Here is a 24,948-nt window from a genome sequence, read left to right as displayed (position 1 = left end):
TCCTCCCTGCATCTGGGTGTGGATGGCAGTGCTCCTATCAAATACACATTCCCTGCCCTAAACTCTCTCTTTTCACTCTAAAATATCACCCAGTAACTATTCTTCCATTTCTCTACCTGTTCCGTCTCTTCTGGAAAAGTCCCATCAGAGTCAAGTATGTAGTAATTTCTTCCACCTTAAGAAAAACAAACATCTCCTGACTGCCACAATGTTATCCTCTTCCTCAGAATAATACTCTTTCACAAAATTATCTAAGCTTATTATATCCAGTTCATGGCAATATCATTTCTGATAGTAAATACTGAAAATAGCCCAAATACCCAAGAATAAGGGAAGAAAGTGGGGTTGATAAAATAAACAGAATATTATTTAGACACTAAAATATACGAAAAATTTTCATGAAAAATACTTATAATAAAACTATCTGTCTATATGTCATGATCTTAATTTTGTGAGAAAGAAAATAACAGAAAACACTGATGGAAAGAAGAGCATCCCCTGTGTCACCTGTGCAAACTGCCACTGTGTCACCGACCTGTTCCTCTGACTTTACATTCAGCTCATCCCGGGACAGGAGCTCGAGCACATCCTCCAAGGGCAGGGCTAGGAACTCTTCCGACATAGACACCTCCACAAAGTGCTGGTGGATGAAGCTGTTGGCTGCGTCGTACAGCACGGCACACATCATTGTCTCTGCAAACTGGCGCACACCCAGGCAATTTTTTGGGTGAAGCCTTTTGGCATAAGAAAAGATGAAAAGAAAAAAACCAGAGGCAAGAAGAATGTTTGATTATTCTAAGGGTGGTTCTGGGTAGAGGTACAGAATAAAAACAAATTTTGGCCTCAATTTTTTTGGAAACCCCTTGTGATACCAGGTGCACCTCTCTGGTACTCAACATCAAAAGTATAAAATAAAGATGGATTATCCTCAAAGGCCTTTGCTTCTTGGACCTGGTGATCTGTGTCAAGGTGGAATGGGCCCTCGGGAAGTCTTGTGAAGTAACTATCAGAGAAGGCCCTGAAGTTGTAGACAGACAAAGGCTCTGTGGACCTAACTCTTCAGTTCTCTGAAGAGTTAGGTCCACAGAGCCTTTGTCTGTCTAAAAAAGAATCCCAATGTTAGAAGCATCATCTCTCCCCATGGTTTAAATTCATTCTACAACTTCAGGGCCTTTTCTTGGTGACCAGAGGTATGGTAATGCTCTAGACCGTCAACCAGGAACAGCAGAAGCTGTATGTGGCAGACGGGTTTCCCAGCACATGGCTCTCCTGCCCCCTTCTCTGACAGTTACTTCACAAGACTTCCCGAGAGCCCATTCCACCTGGACATAGATCACCAGGCCTGTACTCGCCTATAATCACTGTTCAGCATCTTTTAGTGTCTACTAGTGTCTGAATTCACTGTTGAAAGTGAAGACCTTGAAAGCCCCTAGGTGGTGCTGTTGTCCCTTGGCAAAGCTGTGAGAACGGCCAACTTAATCCTTCAAGAACAAACCGTTCTTCAAGTTTTATGGGAACAAAGAAATGAACTAAAACTGGTCTGTGTCCTTAAACATAGAAATGAATAGGAAAGGGCTGGGGCTGTAGCTCAGTGGTAGATTGCTCGTCTAACATGTATGTGGAAGGCACTGGGTTCAATCCTCAGCACTACATAAAATAAAGGTATTGTATCCACCTACAACTAAAAAAAAATATTAAAAAAAAGAAAGAAATGAATAGGAAAGATAGTTGTACCCTACATATCCCCATGCACCCCTCCAGCCTGACCCAGAAGTCATCCCAAGGCAGGCACAAGCCTAGTTCTGGAGCTACACTGTCACTATTAAGTCTCCATCTACAAAACCAGATATGGTACCATTGAAAATATTCACCTTTCACCTAGCAGATGAATGCCCCTACATGTGAGGCATCACTTCCAGTTATCATGACTAAAAGCACACATGCTTGTGAGTACCACACAGACAAAATGAGGACAGCAGGTTGGGTCCACATAGCAACCACTTGAGTTGGTAGAGTGGGAATAGGGAAGGGGAGGTCAGCTCTAACAGGTGATGAGGTTCAAAATGGCAGAGCTGAGGCAGAAGGAATACTGGTCTTAAGGCAAGGGACCCGGTGATCAGAGGAGGCTCAGGTGAAGGCTGGCCTAGGAGAGCAACATGCAGAGAGATGCTCTTTCAGTTCCACCCTGTGTGTATGTGGCCTAGAACTAACCCTCACCCTCAAACCTCTGGTGGTTAAAAGACCTTTACCTTATGACTAGGCTGCTCAGCCTCCTGAGAGGGGAGAGAAAAAGCCTTCTTATTTGTTATGTTACAAGGTCAAGGGAGAACCATGAAGCCCATTGCCAAGCACCAGAAATGAGCAGGGAAATGATCCATGGTCTTTATCCTAAAAAAAATAATAATGATTGCTCCCAGTAGATGAAGGGAGACAGAGAATTATAGGAGGTGAAATGTGGGTGGGCTCTAAAGAGTTAAATCCTAAAAGGGAAGGCAGGAAGTTTAAGAAATTTAAGGAGGAGGAAGTAGCCAAACAAAGATGGAGATGGTTATGGAATAATAATGAATGAATTAGTTTAGTGAGAAAATTAGCTAAATTAGCTAATTTCCATGTTGATCATATTGGAGAGGGAAGATGAAAAGAGGAACGTCACAACAAGGGAGAGGGCAGACACAGCAAACTGTGTTCTGCAAAGGCTGATCTCAAAGAGGTGGGCACTGTTTGGTAGTGATTTCAAGAACTGTCATCTCCGCATACTAACCTTCTCACTTCACCCACTTCATAAATGCTATATGCACCAAGGACAGCAAACTGGCAGGGATTTTAGAAAGGGGATGACCATGCTCCCCACTACACCACCTCACCGTTCTCTGAGGAATGTGCAGCAGGCGTCTTTGATGCTTTGCAGCTGCAGGAAACTTGCCCCCATGAGCAATGACTGGACATTTTGCTGGTCAATGGCAAGGTTGCCGTTATAAGCAAAGTTGATCAGAGCCTCCAGGGCACTAAAGGAAAGAAGGAAAGCCATGAGAAGTTCTTCAGAGAGGAGTATTGTCCCACAGGTGACTCCAGCCTAATGAACTGACCTGACTACATGGACAACAGATGTGCCCTGTGTAAAAATCCATTTACCCATGTCCTTTGAGACTCTAAGTGAAATAACTACTTCAACACAGCCAAAGACTCACTTTACTTAGCTGTCTTCATTGTTCATATAATTTTACTGCAGAAAAATTATCTAGGTTAGGGTTGTAGCTCAGTGGTAGAGCACTTGCCTTGCAAGCGTGAGGCACTGGGATCAATCCTCAGCACCACAGAAAAATAAATGAATAAAAAATATTGTGTCCATCTACAATTAAAAATAAATAAATTAATTAAAATTAAAATTAAAAAAAAAAAGAAAATTATTCACAAACTCACTATTGAAAATGTCAACGGTGACCGTTTCAAAGTTTGTTTTCAGTCTCTGTTTACCTATATGCACAAATTATATGGCTATAATCATAAAATACTTATCAAACCCTTTCTTATATTGCTATGTTTATTATTTTTGGTAGCTGCTATATCATTTTCAACATTGGAAATGTGCTACAATTAATTGCTGTTACTGGTAGGCATCATAGTGGTTACTGTCTCATTGCCATTATGTTTTAGATTATTATTATTGTTTGGAGGTAAATTTCTAGAATGAGACTTCAATGTATTTATTTATTTATTTGCCTCCAGTTCACACTGAGAATCAAAGTTAAATTCAGCCATAGGGCTGGATGAGTTCTGACCCCTCTCTATCTCTCTGACCTCATTACCTTCTACTCTTTTCCTTTTTTTAAAAAAAATATTTATTTTTCAGTTTTTGGCGGACACAGCATCTTTATTTTATTTTTATGTGGTGCTGAGGATGGAACCCAGCGCCCCGCGCACACCAGGCGAGTGCGCTACTGCTTGAGCCACATCCCCAGCCCCTACTCTTTTCCTTTTTGTGCTCTGTTCCAACAACCTGTACACACTCTCACCTCAGATCTTTTGCACTGGCTGCTCCTTTTGTTTGGAGGGCTGTTCTCCCATTTGGCTCATTTTCTCACCTCAGTTAAGGTCTTGGAACAAATATCACCCTACCACCTGGTCGCTCTGAAATGATCCCACCCATCATTCATTAACCTGTACTCTGCTTTACTTTTCTTATACCACGTTCACTCCCAGCCATACCATTTATGTACTTGCCTCAAATTGTGCATACCATAGATGCTCAGTCAGTTTCTGTTGATGAAGCACTTGGATGCACAAAGAATTCAGCATGGTTTGTTCAGACGCAGACCTCAGAGAAGAGTGCACAACTGCCCTGGAGACCCACTGCTGTCTTTCCTTACTAGTAGCTGGCCTGAGATTCCTGTCTTGCAGTAGGTACAGATAATCCCCAATCATCCAGAGGTGACACACTTTCTCCTAGATCCCCTTTCCCTAGGTCTCACCACTATGAGATTAAGAGATAAGGTAACATATAATCATATGTTACTAGCTAATGGGATAACCTTGGGCTGGGGCTTTAATTTTTTGACCCATCAAATAACCATAAAATTCTGCCATATTCTAGACCTATTGTCCAATACAATAGTTATTACACATGACTACTTAATTAAAATCAAATTTAAAATTCAGTTCCTCTGTCTTACTAGTCACATTTCAAGAGCTCAACAGCCATCTGTGGCCAGTGGCTACCATTTTGGACAGCACAAAAAGACCATTTCCATCACTGTAGAAAGTTTTAATGAATACTTTTCTAGAATACCGAGAAGGAAAGTAAATGAAGATATTTATTGGAAGAATTATTTTGCCAGCTAATAAATAGTTAGCTCAAAAAAGTATAGAGAGTAATACACTATCAAACTGATATCCAGTCCCAACTTATAAAAATATCTTAGACTTTAATAGTAGAGTAAAAACAACATCAAAACTCCCTTCATAAAAAAAAAAAAACAAAAAAAAAAAAACTCCCTTCATGGGGACTGGGGATATAGCTCAGTTGGCAGAGTGCATGTCTTGCATGCACAAGGCCCTGGGTTCTAATCCTCAGTACCACATTAAAAAAAAAAAAATCTGCCCCTGGGGTGGACTCAGCAACACATTAAAGGCAATAAAGGAGGGGGGAAAAAGTATTTCCTTAAAACTCCCTTCATTTGAACTCTGTCTCAAGCCACTGGCTGAGATTCTAATGTGTTTACTAATCATCTATTATCTGTATGAAGATGTGTTCTTAGATACCATATCCTGTTATATGACACAGGTCCTCAAATGGTCCCAAGCATAGGGTAAAATTGTGCCTGGAAAGCAGCTGGTAAATCCTAATGGTGAACCAGATCAATGAAATATCTGGTTGAAATATATGAGGAAAAAAAAAATCCTAATAGCAGGATTTAGTACCTTGGATCCATTCCTTGCATTACAATCTCATCCTGCTTGCACTCCATCATATCATTTGTAAACATAGCATGGAAGTACGGGATTGAGGCTGCTAAGACGATCCGGTGAGCACTGAATTTGTGGTCCCCGATCTGTGGGCAAAGTAAAATACAAAGACATATTGAGGAATGCAAACATAAAATCCCAATTTGGCCCTCCCACAGCTTACTCCTTTGCTCATTGCATCACAATCAAGGTTTATGATGAAGACCTGGAAATATTTTAAATTCAACATACAGTAGAAGAATGTAAACAATTCATTTAAAAAATACTTATTTTTTTAGTTATAGATGGACACAGTAACTTTACTTTATTTTTACGTGGCGCTGAGGATCAAACCCAGTGCCTCAGGCATGGTAGGCAAGCGCTCGACCTCTGAGCCACAACCCCAAACCAACAATGCATTTTAATGAGGTGTTAAATGATTAAAAATGTAAGCCTGAATGCTTCCAGTGATAAGTTTTTACTTTAATGGCATTCTCCAGTGTACCCCTCTCAACTCCTCAACCAACTCAAATACCTGACTCCTTCAATGCTAATCGCAACCTCAGTTTTATTGGAAGGAAGATGGATGCTAGGTATGGTGGCACACACCTGTAACCCCAGTGACCTAGGAGGCTGAGGCAGGAGGATCACAAGTTCAAAGCCAGTCTCAGCAATTAGTAAGGCCCTAAGCAACTTAGCAAGACCCTGTCTCAACAAATAAAAAAAAAATGGGCTGGGGATATGGCTCAATGGTTCAGTTCCCCTAGTACCAAAAATAGAAGAAGGAGGAGGAGGAAGAGGAGGAGGGAAGGTAAAAGAGGAGGAGGCAGAAGGAGGTGGCAGAGAGAATACACAAACTGTCCAAGAACACTGGAGCTCCTAACAGTATGTTCTTCAATAAAAGTAAATATACAGTGAAAGTAGAGATGAGGAGAAATGAGACCAGACTTGAATAGGGGCTGTTTGTGAAGACCAATGATAGAGCATGATGCACCATGGGCTCAAAAGTTGGCGGTGGTGGGTGGGTAGGGAGTGCTGGGGCACCAAGCAGGCTGTGGTAGACAAGGAATAGTCCACAGCACCTCTGCAAAAAATAACTCTGATAGCAGCCAGCAGGAATGAATTGTGTTGCAGACAGGCCAGTGATCTGTATAGCCCAAAGGGACAGAAGCCAATTCTCTCTCCCAATTTGTATCAAACACTAACAGACACATGCCTGAAGAATTCTATAAAGTGTTTCACAACTATCTGCCAAAAGGCTATTCCCTTCAATAAGCTTTACCATTTATAGCTCCAAGCTATATAAACATTTCCACTTAAGAACTTTCTGTTCTCTAGAAACAGCAAAACAGCATTTCCATCCCACTTTTCTCAGGTTCCATGTTACAGAAATGCCAGGGCATCTCACTACTTGATGCTCATCTCTGTCACATTTACTCAAGGATTCCAGTTCAAGTTCCATCATTATGTTATCATCTCCCTCTTCCTTTTCTTGTTTTTATTTTTATTTTTTTATTTTTTGGTACTAGGGATTGAATCCAGAAGTGCTTAACTACTGAATCACATCCCCAGCCCTTTTTCTTTTTTCTAAATATTTATTTTTAGGTGTATATGGACACAACACAATGCCTTTATTTTTATGTGGTGCTGAGGATTGAACCCGGGTCCCGCCTGTGCTAGGCGGGTGCTCTACTGCTGAGCCCCAATCCCAGCCCCCCTAGCCCTTTTTCTTGATTTTTAATTTTGAGACAGGATCTCACTAAGTTGCTTAGGGCCTCCCTAAGTTCCTGAGGCTGGCTCTGAACTTGCGATCCTCCTCCCTCAGCCTCCCAAGCTGCTGGGATAACAGGCATGAGCCACCATGCCTGGCCATCACTATGTCTTCTTTGACTTAATTATTATCTTATTATCTGAAAACAGCCCTTCAAGATCATAAACACAATCTTGCAAATGCCAAAGGATCCTTATCAGATTCAAATTTTTTTAAAAATCACAATAATACAATAATACATTTCTCAAAATTGCTCTAGAAGATACATAATGAAAAATAGCAGTCTGAGTCCACTCCTGAATCCTGCTCCCAGGAACTTCCTTCTTCTGGGATTTAGTTTCACCTTTCTAAATAATATGCCAAAATGTTACTTCTTGAATTTTCACTTAAAGATATCTCCTGTGGCAGCCAGCTCCAAATAGCCTCCAATGACACTGCCTCTAGGTATTCACATCCTTATGCAGTTCTCTCTCACAATGCATCATGGTTAGTGTATGTAACTAATAGAATACAGCAGAACTGATCTTCAAGAGTAGGTTGAGTGGGCTGGGGTTGTAGCACAATGGTAGAGCGCTTGCCTAGCATGTGTAAGGCATTGGGTTTGATTCTTAGCACCACATATAAGTAAATAAAGGTCCAATGACAACTAAAAAAAAAAAAAAAAGAGTAAGTTGAAAAAGGAAACTGAAATTCCTCTTAATGTCTCTCCTGGGTCACTTACTCCAAAGGAAGCTGGACCACACAGCCTAAGCGGAGGGCCCTATGAAGAGGAACTAAAGCCTCCTCCTCCTCCTCCAGCCACCTTTCTGAGCTTGGAAACAGAGCCTCTAGCCAGTCAAGCCTCAGATGACTTCAGCTGTGACTGCTGTCTGGACTATAACCTCATGAGAGACCTCTAAATGGTTTCTGTATTTTTTAAAATAACTTTTTAGTTGTAGATGGACACGATATCTTTATTTTGTTTATTTTTATGTGGTGCTGAGGATTGAACCCAGTGCCTCCATATGTGCAGGTAAGCGCTCTGCCACTTAGCCAGAATCCCAGCCTCAGTTTCTGTATTCTTTAGGGAAACTTTGAGGTAATCAATACCTGTTGTTTTATGTCATTAAGTTTTGGTAATTGTTATGCAGCAAAATTACATTGCTAGTTTAATTGCTGTTATGGAATATTAAGAGTCTATTCTGACATCCTCTTTATATACTATCCAACAAACTCTATCTTTCCAATTATAATTAGGTCAAACTTTGATTAAATTAAGAGGTGATTAGGTCTGAATATTATTTTTCATCAAGCCAAGTTGTGAACCATGACTACATTTCTTTTTCTGTATGATCTGATTTTCCCTCTTAGTGAACTCCTCTTTATTTGTTTAACTGGGTACTCTATCAGTTAGTTGTCTATTTCTAGAGACTTCTCTGCTAGAACTTCCTCCTCCTGGGGGTTTCCTTTTCCTAACCTGTAATGGAACCCCAGTTTCCTGGATCCTCTTCACTTTCCTTCCTTATTTATTCTGGAGGACAGGGTCTTCTTGTAGGGGTTATATGCACAGTTTGTCTGAGAATGTCTTTGCTACCCTTCATCTTGGGTGACAGTCTATTGGTCAAAAAAAATTTGAACTAGGAATTTTTTTCTGTAAGATTTTTTTTTTTTTTTTTGGTACCAGAGATTAAACTCAGGGGCACTCAACCACTGAGCCACATCCCCAGCCCTATTTTGTATTGTATTTTATTTAGAGAGGGTTTCACTGAATTGTTTAGCACCTCACTGTTGCTGAGGCTGGCTTTGAACTTGTAATCCTCCTGTTTCAGCCACCCGAACCACTGGGATTACAGACGTGAGCCACCATGCCCAGTTTTCTATAAGAATTTTGAAGGTGACTTTTAAATTTGTTGCTTTTGTGATATCTAATACCGTTCTGAATACTAACCCTGAGTATTCTCTCTAGAAGCTTTTAGAACTTTCTATTCTTGGAGTTCTGAAATTTCACAAGTATTGTACCTTGCTGTCCCCCCCCCCCCCATATATTGTGCTCTATTAATCTATAGATATTATTTCAGTTCTGGGTAAATATTTTCATACAGCTTCTTTGATAATTTACTCTCCTCTATTGTCTTTATTTTCTTGTCCTAAATTTCTATTAGCCAAGTGTTGGATCTCTTGGAATAATCCTATCGTTTTCTGATCTGTTCTTGCCTATTTTCCATCTCTTTCCTTTACTCTATTATTTAGGAACTTCTTTATCTTGCAATCATTTTGGGTTGTAGTTTTTCTCATATATATTTTTAACTTTCAAGAAGTCTTTCTTATTTTTGTAATGTTCCTTTTTTTTTTTTTAAGAATCTTGTCTGTCAATATGAGATTTTCTGTTGGTATATTATATAGTAAATGTTTTCCCTTCTTTTCCATCCTGCTTTTACTGTTTCCTTTGAATTATTTTCTTGTCCATCTGTTTTGAACTATCCTTTGTTAGAGGTTTCTTTCGATGCCTAGTGACACTTGGCTATCTGTTGATACTTTTAAAGATGTTTGAAAGCTCTGTGTAGGTGGATACACTTGTCAATTTGTGGCTTCACATTAGGATGATCAGACAAGGTCTGACCTTCTGTTGGAGACCCCTGGAAATATTAGTATCTTTTCCAATCTCTTGTATGAGAATACCTGCAGCAGATATTCTAGAAACTGGGTGACAAAGGGGATGGTGCTACCATTCACTATTTAGAACTTTATCTTTAAGTCCTGCTTTCAGTTTTGCTTCCCCTCTCAACCTCCTGTGTGGTAGCCTACATTCAGAGCCTCAGGCTCAATGTCTAAGACTAAAACTCCTGCCTCTTGAGAGGGCTATCGGCCTCTAACTGCTTTTCACATAGATGTTCAACTTCTGTTCCTGTTTTCAGTATCTGGTGTTTCCTAATCTGGAGGTACTCTAGGATTCTGAAATACAAATCCTCTTTCTTCTTAGTTAGACCAAGCTACGGAAGGGTCTGGAAGCCTATCTTATAAGGAATGGCTGAAGGGGACATGATGGTTGTCCTTAAATCCTAGAAGGATGGGGGCAAATGGATGGGGGCAAATCTAGAAGTTAAAAGGAGACAGATTTTAGTTTATCATAAAGAGTAAGAACCTACCACCTAAGAATGATTAGGGTGTTCCTGGACTGGTTCTAAAACTATGTGACCAGTCAAAGGATCTTCCAATTCTACTATCCTGTGACTACACTTTTGTGAAAAGCTTTTAAAAATCCAAATACTCTCACCTGTAATCTTAGTTAAAAAAATGTTACTTAAAATAATGAGATAACCATTTATTGTGATATTTTTATATGCCATAGACTATGCCAAGTACCTCTTGTGCACATTTTATCATTTTAGTCTTCATAGCAACCCTCTAGAGTAGGTAGCTACTGTGAGTCATATTTTATAGAAGAGGAAACTAAGATTTGGAAGTAAAGTAGCTTGCCCAAAGTCAAGTAGTATTATGTGAAGGAGAAGAAATTAAGTTTGAGAGTTTGAGGATGATCTAGTAGCTAACATCTTTTCTCACAGCTTCAGTTCTCAGGCAATTAAAATATTTAAAAATTTATTTTTTATTTTTATTTTTCTGAATGCAGGAGTTCTCTACCACAGAGCTAAATTCCAACCCTTTTTATTTTTATTTTATTTTTAAAATTTTTAACCCTTTTTATTTTTAGAATCTTGTTATGTTGCCCAGGCTGGCCTTGAACTGGTTATTCTCCTGCCTCAGTTTCCCAAGATGCTGAGATTACAGATATGCACCAACAAGGCACACAGCAAAAAACAAAAACAGAAACAATAAAACTTTAAAATAAGAATAAAATACCTAGGGCTGGGGTTGTGGCTCAGCAGTAGAGTGCTCGTCTAGCATGTATAAGACCCTGGATTTGATCCTCAGCAGCACATAAAAATAAATAAGTAAAACAAAGGTATTGTGTCCAACTACAAATTAAAAAAAATAAAAATATTAAAAAAAGAATAAAATACCTACATATATGATTAAACTGTATAGAATTAAACACATACATATATATAAATGATTAAAACTAAGGAAATAATCTGAATAAATCGGTAGATTTCATCAGTATCAATATCTCAGTGATGATACTATACTTTCAGTTCCTCTGACCCAAAAGTTTTGCAAGATACTACCACTAGGAGAAAAATGGGTAAAAGGTGCATGTCATTTCCTTGTATTATGTCTTACCACTGCATGTGACTCTATAATTAACTCAAAATGGTCATTAAGTAGGGGTCAGGGGGACAAGTTGGGCTTTTTGGCTGCATGCCTATAATCCTACCTACTTGGGAGGCTGAGGCAGGAGAATTGCAAGTTTGAGGCTGGCTTGGGCAACTTGATAAGACCCTGTATCAAAATAAAAAGGTTTGGGAATATAGCTTGGTGGTAGAGTGCTTGCCTAGCATGTGAAAGGCCCTGGATTCACCTTTGGTACTGTTTAAAAACAAAATGAAAAAAAAAAAAAAAAAAAAGAGAAAGAAAGAAAAGGAAGAAAGTACATACAAAGCAAGAAGGAAATAAAAATATACATTTTTTACAGATGTAAAATTGTAAACTAGGGCTGGGGATGTGGCTCAAGCGGTAGCGCGCTCGCCTGGCATGCGTGCGGCCCGGGTTCGATCCTCAGCACCACATACAAACAAAGATGTTGTGTCCGCCGAGAACTAAAAAATAAATATTAAAAAAATTCTCGCTCTCTCACTCTCTCTCTAAAAAAATAAATAAATAAATAAAAAGCAAACAAATTTAAAAAAATTCTCTCTCTCTCTCTCTTTTAAAAAAATTGTAAACTATGGCTTTGTAAGTAGGTTCCCTATTATTAATATCTAGAATTACATAGACTCATGCAAAGACTACTCTTCCACTTATCAGGAATTATACACTGTTACTTCAAATCCTCCCTCTTCCCAATCTGTAAGATGGCAAAGAAATGTGAACTGATACAACAGAATTTAGTGAAAAAAGTCAATAAGAAACACATAACTGGTTTGTCAGAAAACCATTTGGCACATATCCCTACCTTTAAACCTGCTTTGTTACATACCTACCTCCAAAACAAAACATCTCATAAAGTATTGTCAATGAAATGGATTCAGACAGTAAATTTAAAGTATTTGAAAGAGTCAGGTTCAAAGTTCAAGACAGGATGGAAAGATACGAATCTGATGTACATGAAGCACTCTGAAAGAGCTAAACTCATAAACACACTTGAGAGCTGTGAGGCTGGATCAGGACATCAGATCTCCCTGTGTGTACAACAGACGCCAAGTGCCCATGGCCACTCCATCACTTACCCATCATAACTATCAGTGCCCACCATTTAAACACTGTGAGATGATCTGCAATGAATAGCAACTACATAGTAAATTAGGGGCAGTCATAGGACTCCTTTGGTATGTACAATACCCCTGAATTTACTTCCAAGAAAAAAAAAATCAATTCAAATAGAGAAGACCAAACCACTCCACTAAAACCACAGCAAAGACTCAGTATTCATGTGACTGGTTCTACAAAAGGTAGATATCAGAACCTCTTTTTCAGCAAGGCTCTGCATAGTATAAGCTAAAGACAGAGACGGAAGTATGCCTGCGCCCCACAGGCTTCCTCCATATTTGTTTCTTATTAAGCCCATGTACCTTTAATATTTGTCAACAATGTTGTTTGGAAAATTAAAAGAGTTGGTGGAATTATATGAAAGGGAGGGAGATTAGGTCCTAAAAGTAGATGGGAAACTTAAGTGTACATGTGTTGTAATCCCACTATACTTGGCTTTTAAAATCATGAACAAACTATTACTTTGATAAATGTTAAAGTGGCCTCTGTAATTCTAGTACAGATATGAAAGGAAGAGTGCTATGATGTGAAGTTGAAGAAAACAAAAAGACAACTAAAAATTTCTACACCTTACTGTTAGATGTTAGAAAACCAGGGAACAATATTAAGGAAGGAATTCCAAGTTTATTAGGCCACTCTGTGGAGGTGGAGCATGAAGTGGAAGGGCAGAGTGCCTGCAAGGAGCAAGGCCAAGGAGCCCACTGCCCAGTTGAGAAGGAAAACAGAAGAGCTCAGCCTGGATGGTGCTGGTGGAGTTGGGAAAGGAGAAGAGGTCAGACTCAATAAAGGTGCTGAACTTAGACTCACTATGATCTGTGACTTGATACATGGGGGTGCCATACACATAGAAGGACAAAGTCAATGGCAGACAACCAGTAAAGTTTTGAAAGCTGACACTGAGTAGGAGGAGACATCCAAGTAGAGAATACCAGGCAGGAACAGGATGGGTAAGTCTGGAACACAAAGTTGAATCTGGATTCAACCGACACTTTTGACAATCATCAGTGTTGACAGGAGGAGATCACTTAGGGGGAGAGCTTGGAGTGTGAGGAGTCTTGGATTATGACTCTTGAAGAACTCCAGCATCTGAAGGTCACATAGCAGAAGATGCACCTGTGAAGGTGACACAGAAAGAGATACAGAAAGGAAGAAAGGCTATGGGAAGAGAAGCAGGGAGGACTCTGGAAGTAGGGAAGAGTGCAGGAGCAGCACTGTGGCATAAACACTAGCATTAGAAGGCTCCATCAGCGTGGCTACCTCAGGCAGGCCTCCTCCAAGTTGGCTAGCAAACTTATAAAATGAGATCATTCCTACTTATCTGACCTCTCAGGAGTTTTTGAGAAGATCAAATATAAAAGTCTAGAATGATCGATATGAACCAAATCACCAGGCCACCCCAATTTCCTTAAGAGTCAATAGGAAAAAACTGTTGTCTTGTGCAGACCAAGTTTATGTTGCTGCCAACCCTGGGTCTTGTTTGGAAGCCTACATCTGTAATTTGGCAAATAACAGGATGTGACTCAAAGCTTGTTTGCAAACCTGACAAACAGAGGTGCTTCATAATGGTGAATGGATGAATAAATGACTGGATGAATGGGCTCTGGGGCACGCTGCAGCTACTTAGCTTTTTCTGAGAGGGACCTCAGAATTGCAATTTTGGTCTCATTAAATGATATATGTGAAAATACCTAGCATAATGATAGGAACTTAGCAGAGACTTAACAAAAAAATTTTTGTTACATTCAACTAAGAGTGTCAACCATCAAAGACTAAGACATAAATAACCGAAATACTCACAAGTTCAGCCTGATGAGGTACAGAGATTAAAACTCTGAATAATAATAATAATTATTATTATTAATTTATTTATTTTGGTATCAAGGATTGAACTCACCTAACCACTGAGCTACATCCTCAGTCCTTTTACTTATTTATTTATTTTTAAAATTTTGAGACAGGGTCTCACCAAGTTACTTAGGAATTCACTAAGTTGCTGAGGCTGACTTTAAACTTGTGATCCTCTTGCTTCAGCCTCCCTAATCAGTGGGATTACAGGTGTGCGCCACTGTATCTGGTAAAACTCTGAATTTTAGGTGTAGCTCTATTATAGTTAAAAGCAAGCTGCCCAATTTTACCATGCCTCAGATTTCCATGTTAGAATACAGATTATTACTGATTGGGGCATGCAAAGAATAGGAAAAAACTTTTGAGATTCTCAAAAGAAGCACTGAATACTGGTAAATATTATTCAATTAATCACTCTATTAGACAATATTAGAAAACACAGCATAGCCTTACAGATCAAAATACTTGCCAATCTCTTTACACTGTGCCCATCTTAGGAGACAAGAGCACAAGCTATATGTTATGTGACAAACTTGCACCAGTTTCCAAGCCAGCTGTTACCTTTCTGTTTGACTTGCGTAAATTTCTTCCCTACCCCTGAGCCTCAGTTTGTTCATCTGCAAAATAAGGGGCTTTAACTGAATCAGGTTTCTCAAAAGACAGTAGTTCTGCTAATGACAATAGCCCAACTTGAATTTAGGAAAGCTCTTGATTTCTATTGTGGTAGCACCCATATATCTTTGAAAAGTAACTGTACATGCACATAAAAAATATTTGTCTAGCTGACAGATTGGTACAAATGTGGATTGGTTTGAGGGTTATAATTCTAGGGATTCCCTGTGGCATGGGAACCCCTGCATCAGAGGTGCTCTGAGGTCCCTCTGGTTAGTACAGTTTAAGACTTTGAGCAAACAAAAGGAACCAGAAATCTGGAATACTTCATTGTCTGCCTCAGTTTTGACTTGTTCTCCCTCCTCATCCCCTCTCCTTCTCTCTCTCTCCCTCCCTCCCTCTCTCTCTCTCTCTCTCTCTCACACACACACACACACACACACACACACACAAAGTGTGTGCACACACCCCTTCCCATTTCTTTGCTTGAAAGGACTGGAAACATTCCATTCCAGCCTTGCCCTGGTGGTATCTTTGGATCAACAGGGAGAATGCAGTGTGACACCACAAATTCTGTTCCTGTCACACGCAGGTGGCTCAATATTCAACCAGCTGTGTATTCAAACAGGAAAAGCAGTCGGGTAAAATCTGAGTTGGGAGTAATCTGATAGAGGTGTTTGCAAAGAAAGCAAAAGATACATCCAGAATACATTTTGCTTTGATGGAAAACATGTTGACACAATTGCTTCTACTTTCAAGGAACTCACAACTAACATAAATAAAACAAATAGTTAAGTGCCCAGGCTGTACAGACAGAATCCCTAGGGATTAGTGGGGCTAAGACTAAACTTTTATGCAGTCATAAAGGAGGCTGAAAATGCATAATAAACTATCATTTTACTGAAGCATAAAATTGAGTCATAAATGCTATGAAGTTGGTGCATAAAAATGAGTCTATAAGATGGAAAAGTAATGATCTGGGTTTGGAAGTAAGTACCCATAGCCCCTGTTACTTGGTGGGAGGAGAAAGAAGTTTCACTTCAGCTTAGGAATTCAAAACCAAACTGAACAACAAAGGAGACCCTGTCTCAAATGAAATAAAATAAATAAATAGAACAGAAGGGATGACCTATTCCTTAAAATTCCTTTAGGCTCCATAGTCATTATGATTTATTTATTTATTTAGGTATGAGGAATTCAACTCGGGGGTGCTCTACCACTGAGTTATATCCCCAGTTCTTTTTATTATTTTGAGGCAGTTAAATTGCTGAGGCTGGCCTTGAACTTGTAATCCTCTTGCCTCTGCTGCCCTAGTTGCTGGGATTACAGGCATGCGCCACTGTGTTTGGTGGTAAGTATAAAAAATTTAAGAAAGAGCATCAAGGAGAATAAGAACAGGTATTCTTTTTTTTTTTTTAAATAGGTGTTAATTTAATTTAATTTTACTTGTTTTAATTAGATACACATGGGCTAGGGATGTGGCTCAAGCGGTAGCTCGCTCGCCTGGCATGCATGCGGCCCAGGTTTGATCCTCAGCACCACATACAAAAAAAAAAAAAAAACAAAACAAAGATGTTATGTGTGCTGAAAACTAAAAAATAAATATTAAAATTCTCTCTCTCTCTAAAAAAAAAAAAAAAAAGAGTACGGGGCTTTAGCTGAAGTCTGGCCTACTTAAAAAAATCAGATACACATGACAGTACAATGATCCTGACATACCATACATTTGAATCAGATGAGGTATAATTTCTCATTTTTCTGAGTGTACAGGTTGCAGAATCACATTGATCATGCAGTCACGAACAGGTATTCTGGAGACAAACTACTCAGGTTCAAATCTAGATCCCATTATTTACCAGCTGTGTAACCCTGAGCCAGTTACTTAACTTCTCTCTGCCTTTAACTTATTAATTTGAAAAATAGGGAAAACAAAAAATAACCCTATGAGTTATTGTGAGGATTAAGTTAGCCAACATCTGCAAGTCATTTAAGACATGCATGGCATATACTAAATACTAAATTAGTACTTGGTAAATAAATAAAAGGGATATCTGCAAATTTAGAATTTTATAGAGGTTATTTCTAAGACTTTAGAGGAATTGTGGGCCAAATCTGTCCAGCTTCTTATTTTAGTGTTTTTTTTTTTTTTTTTTTTTTTTTTTTTTTTTGTGGTGCTGGGGATTGAACCCAGGGCCTTGTGCATGAAAGGTAAGCACTCTACCAACTGAGCTATGTCCCCAGCCCCCAGCTTCTTATTTTAGTATGGCCCATGAGTTAAGAATTGTTCACATTTTTGAATGGTTGGGGGAGATTCAAAGTGTATTAATAGTTATGATGTGAAAATTATATGAAATTCAAATCTGAATGTACATATATGAAGTTTTATTAGAACACAGACATGCCCATACAATGTTAAAACTGAGTAGCTGTGACAGAGACCAACGGTCCACAAAGACAAAAATAGTTACTATCTGCCCTTTTATAGAAAGAGTTTGCTGACTTCTGCTCTAGAGACCCAAGGAACAAATACTGTGAAGAGGGAAGAGAATACATTCTCTAGAAAGGAGAAGGTGCTGATCCTTATCCACGACTCCCACCTCTAGCCCACATCATATCTAATTTTCTGCTGGTGTTCCCAGACTCGCCTTGCTGACTAGCATGAACTGTCCACAGATTGTAGAATTCAACACTGAAATGAACTGTGTCCCATACAAATTGCTTGTTCCTTTGTAAAAGCAAGTAAGCTGAGCCTGAAATAGAGGCATTCACAACAGAGCCATAAATGGCCAGTACAGGACTGTGCCACCACCAATGTGCCTTTTTGTTAAACTTTGGTTTCTTAACCATAGTTACACAATTGTTCTTTCTTTCTCTACCTCCCATGGAATTTAAGTGCTAACTAACCCCAGAAAATAATGCAGTCTTGTCCGACAGAAATGTAGGAGGTAAATCCTAGCTACTTGGGAGGCAGAGGCAGGAGGACTGCCAAATTCAAAGACAGCTTGTGCAAGTCAGCAAGATCCTGTCTCAAAAAAACAAAAGAGGCTGAAGATGTAACTCAGTATTGAGCACTCCTGTGTTCAATCCCGAGTACCAAAAAAAGAAGAAAGAAATATAGGAAATAGCCGGAATGAGGAATCCTTGAACTGTTTTCCTACCTCAAGTATCAACTAATCCTCTACCTATTTCAGCAAACACCAAGCACAAAACTAGATCAGCTTAGCCCTCCGTTCATAACCAAATCTTATTCAGATGTTAGACAGGTAAGTTTATTCTACATTTGAGAGGTAAAAGCTTAGTCCAAAATGCTGTAGTTGTCTGTTATTTTTCAACTAGTGGATCTCAAACCCTTGAGGATAATAAGGGTCATGTACTAACCACCTCAGCAAGGATTTGTTAAAATTAAAATACCCACTTTTCTTCATAATCTCTGAAAAAACTCAAAAGTTAGCAGCCCCCCAAATCAACAGTTCTCTGTGAAAATAACTCTACAAAAAAGATGGCAGTTTCATTAAAGATTATAGTCAAAATGTGGCTGGGGGTGTAGCTCAGTGGTATAGTGCTTGCTTGACATGTGGGAGGCCGAGTTCAAACCCCAGTATTGCAAAAACAAAACAAAGAGATTATAGTCAAATGGACTATAGGTTCTCTAGCCTAAATTCAGAAAAGGATATCAAAGACTAAGCATAAGGCATTATGATTTCCTATTCATTTCCTTCAAGTTTTTCTTACATATACAAAATAGGTATAGTAAATTTTAAGTTCATTATTATCTATTAAATATATATACACATATGTACATACATGTCCTTTTTAGTTTTATTTTTTGGTGGTACTGGGGAATGAACCCAGGGGCGCTCTACCACTGAGCTATATTCCCAACCCTTTTTATAAAAAATTTTATTTTGAGACAGGGTCTTGCTAAATTGCCTAGGCTGACTAAATGGCTGGGATTACAGGAGTGTGGCTGTTGTGAGTTTTCTTGTTCTTTTTTTTTTTTTTTTGCTCTGAGCCCTGGGATCCAAATGGGCTATACCACCAGTCTTGGGTGTGTGTGTGTGTGTGCGCGCGCGCGCGCGCTATATGCGTGTGTATATACATATGTAAATTGATTTTTTTTTTTTTGCAGTGCTGGGGACCAAATAAATCCTAAGTTGTCATTTTAAGAAATTGATCCATTATATCAAAGTTGTCAATTCATGTGGCTAGAGTTGTTCATGCTGTTCTCTTTTATCCTTTTATGATTACTATACCTGCTATTTCCATTTTATACTGGTGATTTATGTCTTTTTTTTTTTTTTTCAGTTTTGCTAGAGGTTTGTTGATTTTATTGACTCTAGCTCAATGGTAGAGTACTTGCATGCATGAGGCCCTGGATTTGATCCCCAGTACTGAAAGAAAAGAAAAGGCAAAACAATCTAGAAATCAAAAACAAAAACAGGGGCTAGGGAAATAGTTCAGTTGGTAGAGAGCTTCCTAGCATGCACAAAGCCCTGAGTTCAATCCCTAGCACCACCAAAATAAATAAATAAATAGATAGATAAATAAATAGATAGATAAATAAATAAATAAAACAAAACAACAATAAAACCCTAGAACTAGTAAATAAGTTCAACAAGGTTACAGGATACAAAAGCGACATACAAGAATCAATTGTAGGGGAGCTGGGATTGTGGCTCAGTGGCAGAGTACTTGCCTAGCATGTGTGAGGCACTGGGTTTGATTCTCAGCACCACATATAAATAAATAAAATAAAGGTCCATCAACAACTAAAATAAATATAAATACATATAAAAAGTCAATTGAAGGGTAGGGAAGTAGCTCAGGGTCAGAATACTTGCCCTGGGTGTACAGGATCCTGGGTTCAACCCCCAACACAGCAAAAACAAAGCCAAACAAAAAAAAGAAAAACAAAACAACAACAACAAAAAAAAAAAAAAGTGAGAAAAAGGGAAAAAGACATGAAGAGCTATTTCATCAAATATGTTATATAGATGTAAAGTAAACACGTAAAAAATGTTCAGCATCATTACTCATTAAACAATGCAAATTCTAATCATGAGCTATTACTACACATTCAAATGAATGCTCCCAATAAAAAACAGTGACAATACTAAATGCGGATGAGGAAGCAAAAGAACTGGGTCAGTCGTTGTATTATAGTTTTCCAAAAATAGAACTAATATATAGCGAGAGGGAGAGGGAATTGAGCAATTGGCTCATGAGATTGTAGGGATTAGTAAACCCAAAACCTGTAGTGGGCTGGCAGGCCAGAGATTTAGATAAGATTTGACTTTACAGTTTTGAGTGTGAATTATGCAGGGCAGGAAAGCAGGCAGGAAATTCAGGCAGGTTTCTTTCTTAGAATTTTTTTTTTCTTTTGTGATACCAGAAACAGAAATTGGGGCTTCATGCTGGATGGGCAAGCACTCTTTCACTGGGCTATACCCCAGGCCAAAGATCAACTTTTTTCCCCCACATGGTGCTGGGGATTGAAGCTAGGGCCTCACACATTCTGAGCAGGCACTCTGACACTAAATGACATCCCAGACCTCTCTGCTATCTTGAGGCAGAATTGCTATTTCAGGAAACTTCAGTTTTTACTCTTAAGACTTTAAACCGATCAGATAAGACTGACCCACATTATGGAGGATAATCAGTTTTCTCAACATCTACTAATTAAATGCTAATTACAGAGCTTGGGATGTAGCTCAGTGGTACAGTGCTTGCCTAGCATGCTCGACCTCAACGCTTAAAAAGAAAAATTATCAATCACATCTAAAAAAAATACCTTCACAACAGTATCTAGACTGGTGTTTTACCAAACAACTGGGCACCACAGTCTATCCAAGTTGACACATAAAATTAACTATCACACTCATACATGGCTGTAGGAATCTATGTATAGGCACTTTGGAAAACAGCAATTTATTCTAATACTAAAAATATACTATATTTTTGAAACAGCAAAATATCACTAGACATTTATCTCAGAGATAAATCTACTTAGAAATATGAAAGAGAAAACTAATCAACACACACAATAACTTAGAAGCACTTAAAAGGCATTATGCTGAGTAAAAAAAAATTAATCATAAAAGGTCATATACTCTATTATTCCATTTATATAATATTATCAAAAATGAGAGATGAAGAATACACAGAGCCAAGTGTGATGATGCACACCTATAGTCCCAGCGACTTGGAAGGCTGAGGCAGGAGAATCATTTGAGCCGAGGAATCTGAGATCATCATCTCAAAAGAATATGCTATATATTAATAGTAATATACATTACTATAATATAGTACTGGTATGTAAGACATACTATAGTTTTTTTTTTTTAATTGAAACCCCATCTCAAAAAAGAAACCAAACAAACAAAAACAAAAACGCGGTCTCCAGAAAGTAAGAAGGTTTGACAGGGAAGAACTTTGTGATCATAGAATAACTATATCAAGGAGGTCACTGGTAACCTGGACAAAAGCAAATGGTGGAAGCCTAATAGAACCAACTTATCTATTCTTAATGAAGCAGGAGTTCCATCAAGGGAGCAATCTTTGTATGCTTCACTTTTCTTGGAACACTCTGGCAATTCACACTCAATATTTGTTGAACAAATGAAGCTTCTGAATGAGTCAACACCGCATACAATTGAGTCTAGTCATTTCAGTCCCTATTATTTTGGGGTCCCTACTTTTTTACAAGCCAGGTCAAACTCCAAGCTGGTCCTAATCTACTTCATCCAGTTTTATCCCCCTCCATGCCTCTCTTCTAAGGTGCTGGCAATCCCCCAAATTGCCCTATTCCTCTGCTTGTAACCTTATGCCACATTTTTCTGCCCAGTGAATTATATTCCTTATCCTTCAAGATCCAGCTCAAATGCTGCCTCCTCTGAAGGACCTCTCTGACTTCCAGGCAGGCAGCCCTCCCCTTCTTGCTCAAGACTCCATTACTGCACACATTATGTCATCACCAATGAATTTCCTTCTCTCAGGCTGAATACTCTTCCCACAGAAAGGCAGGTTGTATCCAAGCCCTTAACAAAGCACCTCATGCAAAAGTGTACTTAATGAATCCCAAAGCCTGTTGGTCCTGCATCTGAGGATAAACAAGTCACAAAAGTCATAAAACTTCTGATGAATTTTACCTCTTTTTTTTTTTAAACTGTTGACCTTCTAGTTCAGGACTAGTGGAACTGTCAATGTGGGAATTCAAAGGAGGCAAAGCACAGGAAATTTGTCAGCTGAAGTAAAAGTTTCAAGAAAAAGGTGGTGAGGCTTAGGGCCAACTTGTGGAGGGCTTAATTTCCAGGTAAGTAGAAATGAATAAATAGAAATGAACAAGCTACACTACTTACCTTGCTTAGGTGGGTTTCTAACAAGGTGGCATGTAAGGAAATGGGGGCAGGTAACCTTTCCCCTTAAATATTGATGGATTGCCTGCCATTTCAGAATATAGACAGAGGTATGCTCATCCATCCATGAGCAGAAATGATCAGTCCTCACAAATCTATAGGGCCGGGAAACTGATGGCAAGTATAATAAAATATACTAGGGTCATTCTGAGGTTTTGATAGTATTTTAAAGCATACTGTCTAAACCCTCTACTGATGGAGTTTTGGTCTCTGCTTTAGGGGGCCCCACTGCGTAGTGTCAGGAAGGGGGTTAAAAAAGGAAGTGGCTAACCAGTTGACACTAAAAAAAGCTCTGTGGCAAATAATCCCACATAAAGAGCTGGTTAAGACATTTAGGCCTGTCCCCACCCCTTCCAAATCCTCCCCCACTGCCCACCATCCATATTCAGCAACATAGAATGGGACAAGGGGGAGGAAGATGGGAGAGCAGAATCCTCAGGAATCAATGAACAGTGAATTGTTCCAACAAGGGATTTGAGATGTTCTTTTTTTTTTTTTTTTTTTTTTTTTTTACCAGTTCAAACTGCTCACCATAAGAATTCAAGTTCACAGTTTGCATTCAACCCACATTTCCAATCTCACCTTCTCACCTTCCACCTTGTTCCTCCATGTCTTTCTTCCTTGAGAAACCATGTTATTTTCACTCCTGGGCCTTTGAATAGATTTTCTACTAGCCTGGAATGCTTCTTCCCATCATGTCTATCTGTCAAAGTCCTACTCATCCTGTAAGGTACCAATCAAATGCCATCCTTTCCAAAGCAGTCACAAACCCTCTGAAATGTAACCGTCATTCTTTTGGTGTAAGGTCCCTTAGGCCCTGGTGATACCTGCTGTTATAGAATGTATCACACTCTGCTTTGTCTCATTATAAACTGATAAGTATCCATCTCACCCACCAATTTATAAACACCAAAGAAAATGAGTCCTATCCATAGCAGGGAATCCCATGCTCTGAGCAAAGCACCATGCAGAATTACATGCACTTCTACGGTAGACTGACTGAAGAAGCATCTCAAATATAATACCACAGCCCTTTCGGGTCATTCAGGAAACAAACAACTTTGAGAACCTGAAACATGCCAAGAACTATACTAAATAAAACATGGTTCACATGCTTCATGAGTTCATCCTTAAGAGGGGAAGAAAAACACATATACACTGTGTCTGAACACAGTGGTAAGGGGAACAGGGAATAGTGGTAAGGGGAACAAAATGCTAAGGCAATGTTCATCAAACCTTTGTGTGCACACTATGTAAGAAGCACCAGATTCTAGTTCAGGAGGGCCTGAAATTCTACATTTCAAACAGGCTGCCAAGCACTGAGAGAAATAAGCCATTATGCTACAAAAGAAGAGGGAGTGATTAACTACACCTGGAGGAACATTGAGAAAACAGTACTCAGAGAGGTGAAACTTCACACAACCCTCCAATGTGACAGAACAGGGCATGTGCCTCTGCCAAACGGAAATACATAGGCTGGCAGGGAGACAGGTGTATAAACTTGTGAAAGACAATGTTAAACAGATACAAATGCAAAGTGCTTAAGGAGAACAGAGGAGGAGTGTTTGGTCATTTATCTCCCCTTGAGAAAACACAAAAGAAGCCCTGAAGCATGTAGAGGACTGTGCCCAGCATTGAAGTATATATTCCAAGCCAAAGAACTAGGGGAAAGGCCCAAAAAAGGAGAACACAGGTCATGAAGAGAAAGCCAGCTGATGTAGGAGATCATGAGTAGTCAACTAGGGGAGAAGGGCAGAGAGCGGCCAAGTTTGGAGGACCCTGAATAGCAAATACTCAATTGGCTATCCTAGAAAAGTTGATCCAAAGTGGCTATCAATAACAGGAATCCTTGGGCTGGGGCTGGGGCTGGGGCTCAGCGGTAGAGCCCTTGCTTTGCACATGTGAAGGCACTTGGTTCGATCCTCAGCACCACATAAAAACAAATAAACAAAATAAAGGTATTGTGTCCATCTACAACTAAAAAATATATAAAGAAAAAAAAAAAAAACAGGAATCCTTAAGTGCCTCCCTCTTGTGTCTGAGACAGCAGGGACAGCAACAGATTTCTATGAGCAGCTTAGAATAATCAGAGATTTAGTTAAATCAGCAGTCCTTTCCTAAATCCTATAGAAAACTACCCACCACCTGCTGCTCCTGCATTCCCACTACTCCAAGAGTTCTTGATGACTTAAAGGACTAGTCCATAGACAGGAAAAAAAAAGATGAGTTTTACTTTTTTTTTTTTTTTTTTTTAAATTTTTAGTGTTTATTTTTTAGTTTTCGGCGGACACAACATCTTTGTTTGTATGTGGTGCTGAGGATCGAACCCGGGCCGCACGCATGCCAGGCGAGCGCGCTACCGCTTGAGCCACATCCCCAGCCCCGAGTTTTACTTTTTAAAACCACCAACAGCGGGCTGGGGATGTGGCTCAAGCGGTAGCGCGCTCGCCTGGCATGAGTGCGGCCCGGGTTCGATCCTCAGCACCACATACAAACAAA

At 39.2% G+C, this 24,948-nt stretch overlaps 1 protein-coding gene across 2 annotated transcripts in view; it reads right to left on the bottom strand.

Moving 5' to 3' along the window:
- Klhl18 (kelch like family member 18) overlaps nt 1-24,948 on the bottom strand; it is a 51,379-nt gene that overhangs the window by 15,603 nt on the left and 10,828 nt on the right. For both annotated transcript variants that reach the window (XM_046437166.2, XM_046437167.2), the window contains exons 2-4: nt 5,419-5,549; nt 2,865-3,005; nt 536-734 (exon numbers count right to left, since the gene is read on the bottom strand). In XM_046437166.2, the coding sequence (XP_046293122.1) occupies nt 536-734; nt 2,865-3,005; nt 5,419-5,549 (471 nt within the window). The remainder of the gene's footprint in view (nt 1-535; nt 735-2,864; nt 3,006-5,418; nt 5,550-24,948) is intronic.

Source organism: Marmota monax, unplaced genomic scaffold (assembly GCF_021218885.2).
Source record: "Marmota monax isolate L192 unplaced genomic scaffold, Marmota_monax_Labrador192_F-V1.1 WCK01_AAM20220418_F8-fsc00021, whole genome shotgun sequence".
Lineage (NCBI taxonomy): Eukaryota > Metazoa > Chordata > Mammalia > Rodentia > Sciuridae > Marmota > Marmota monax.
This window is presented reverse-complemented; position numbering and strand designations above follow the sequence as displayed.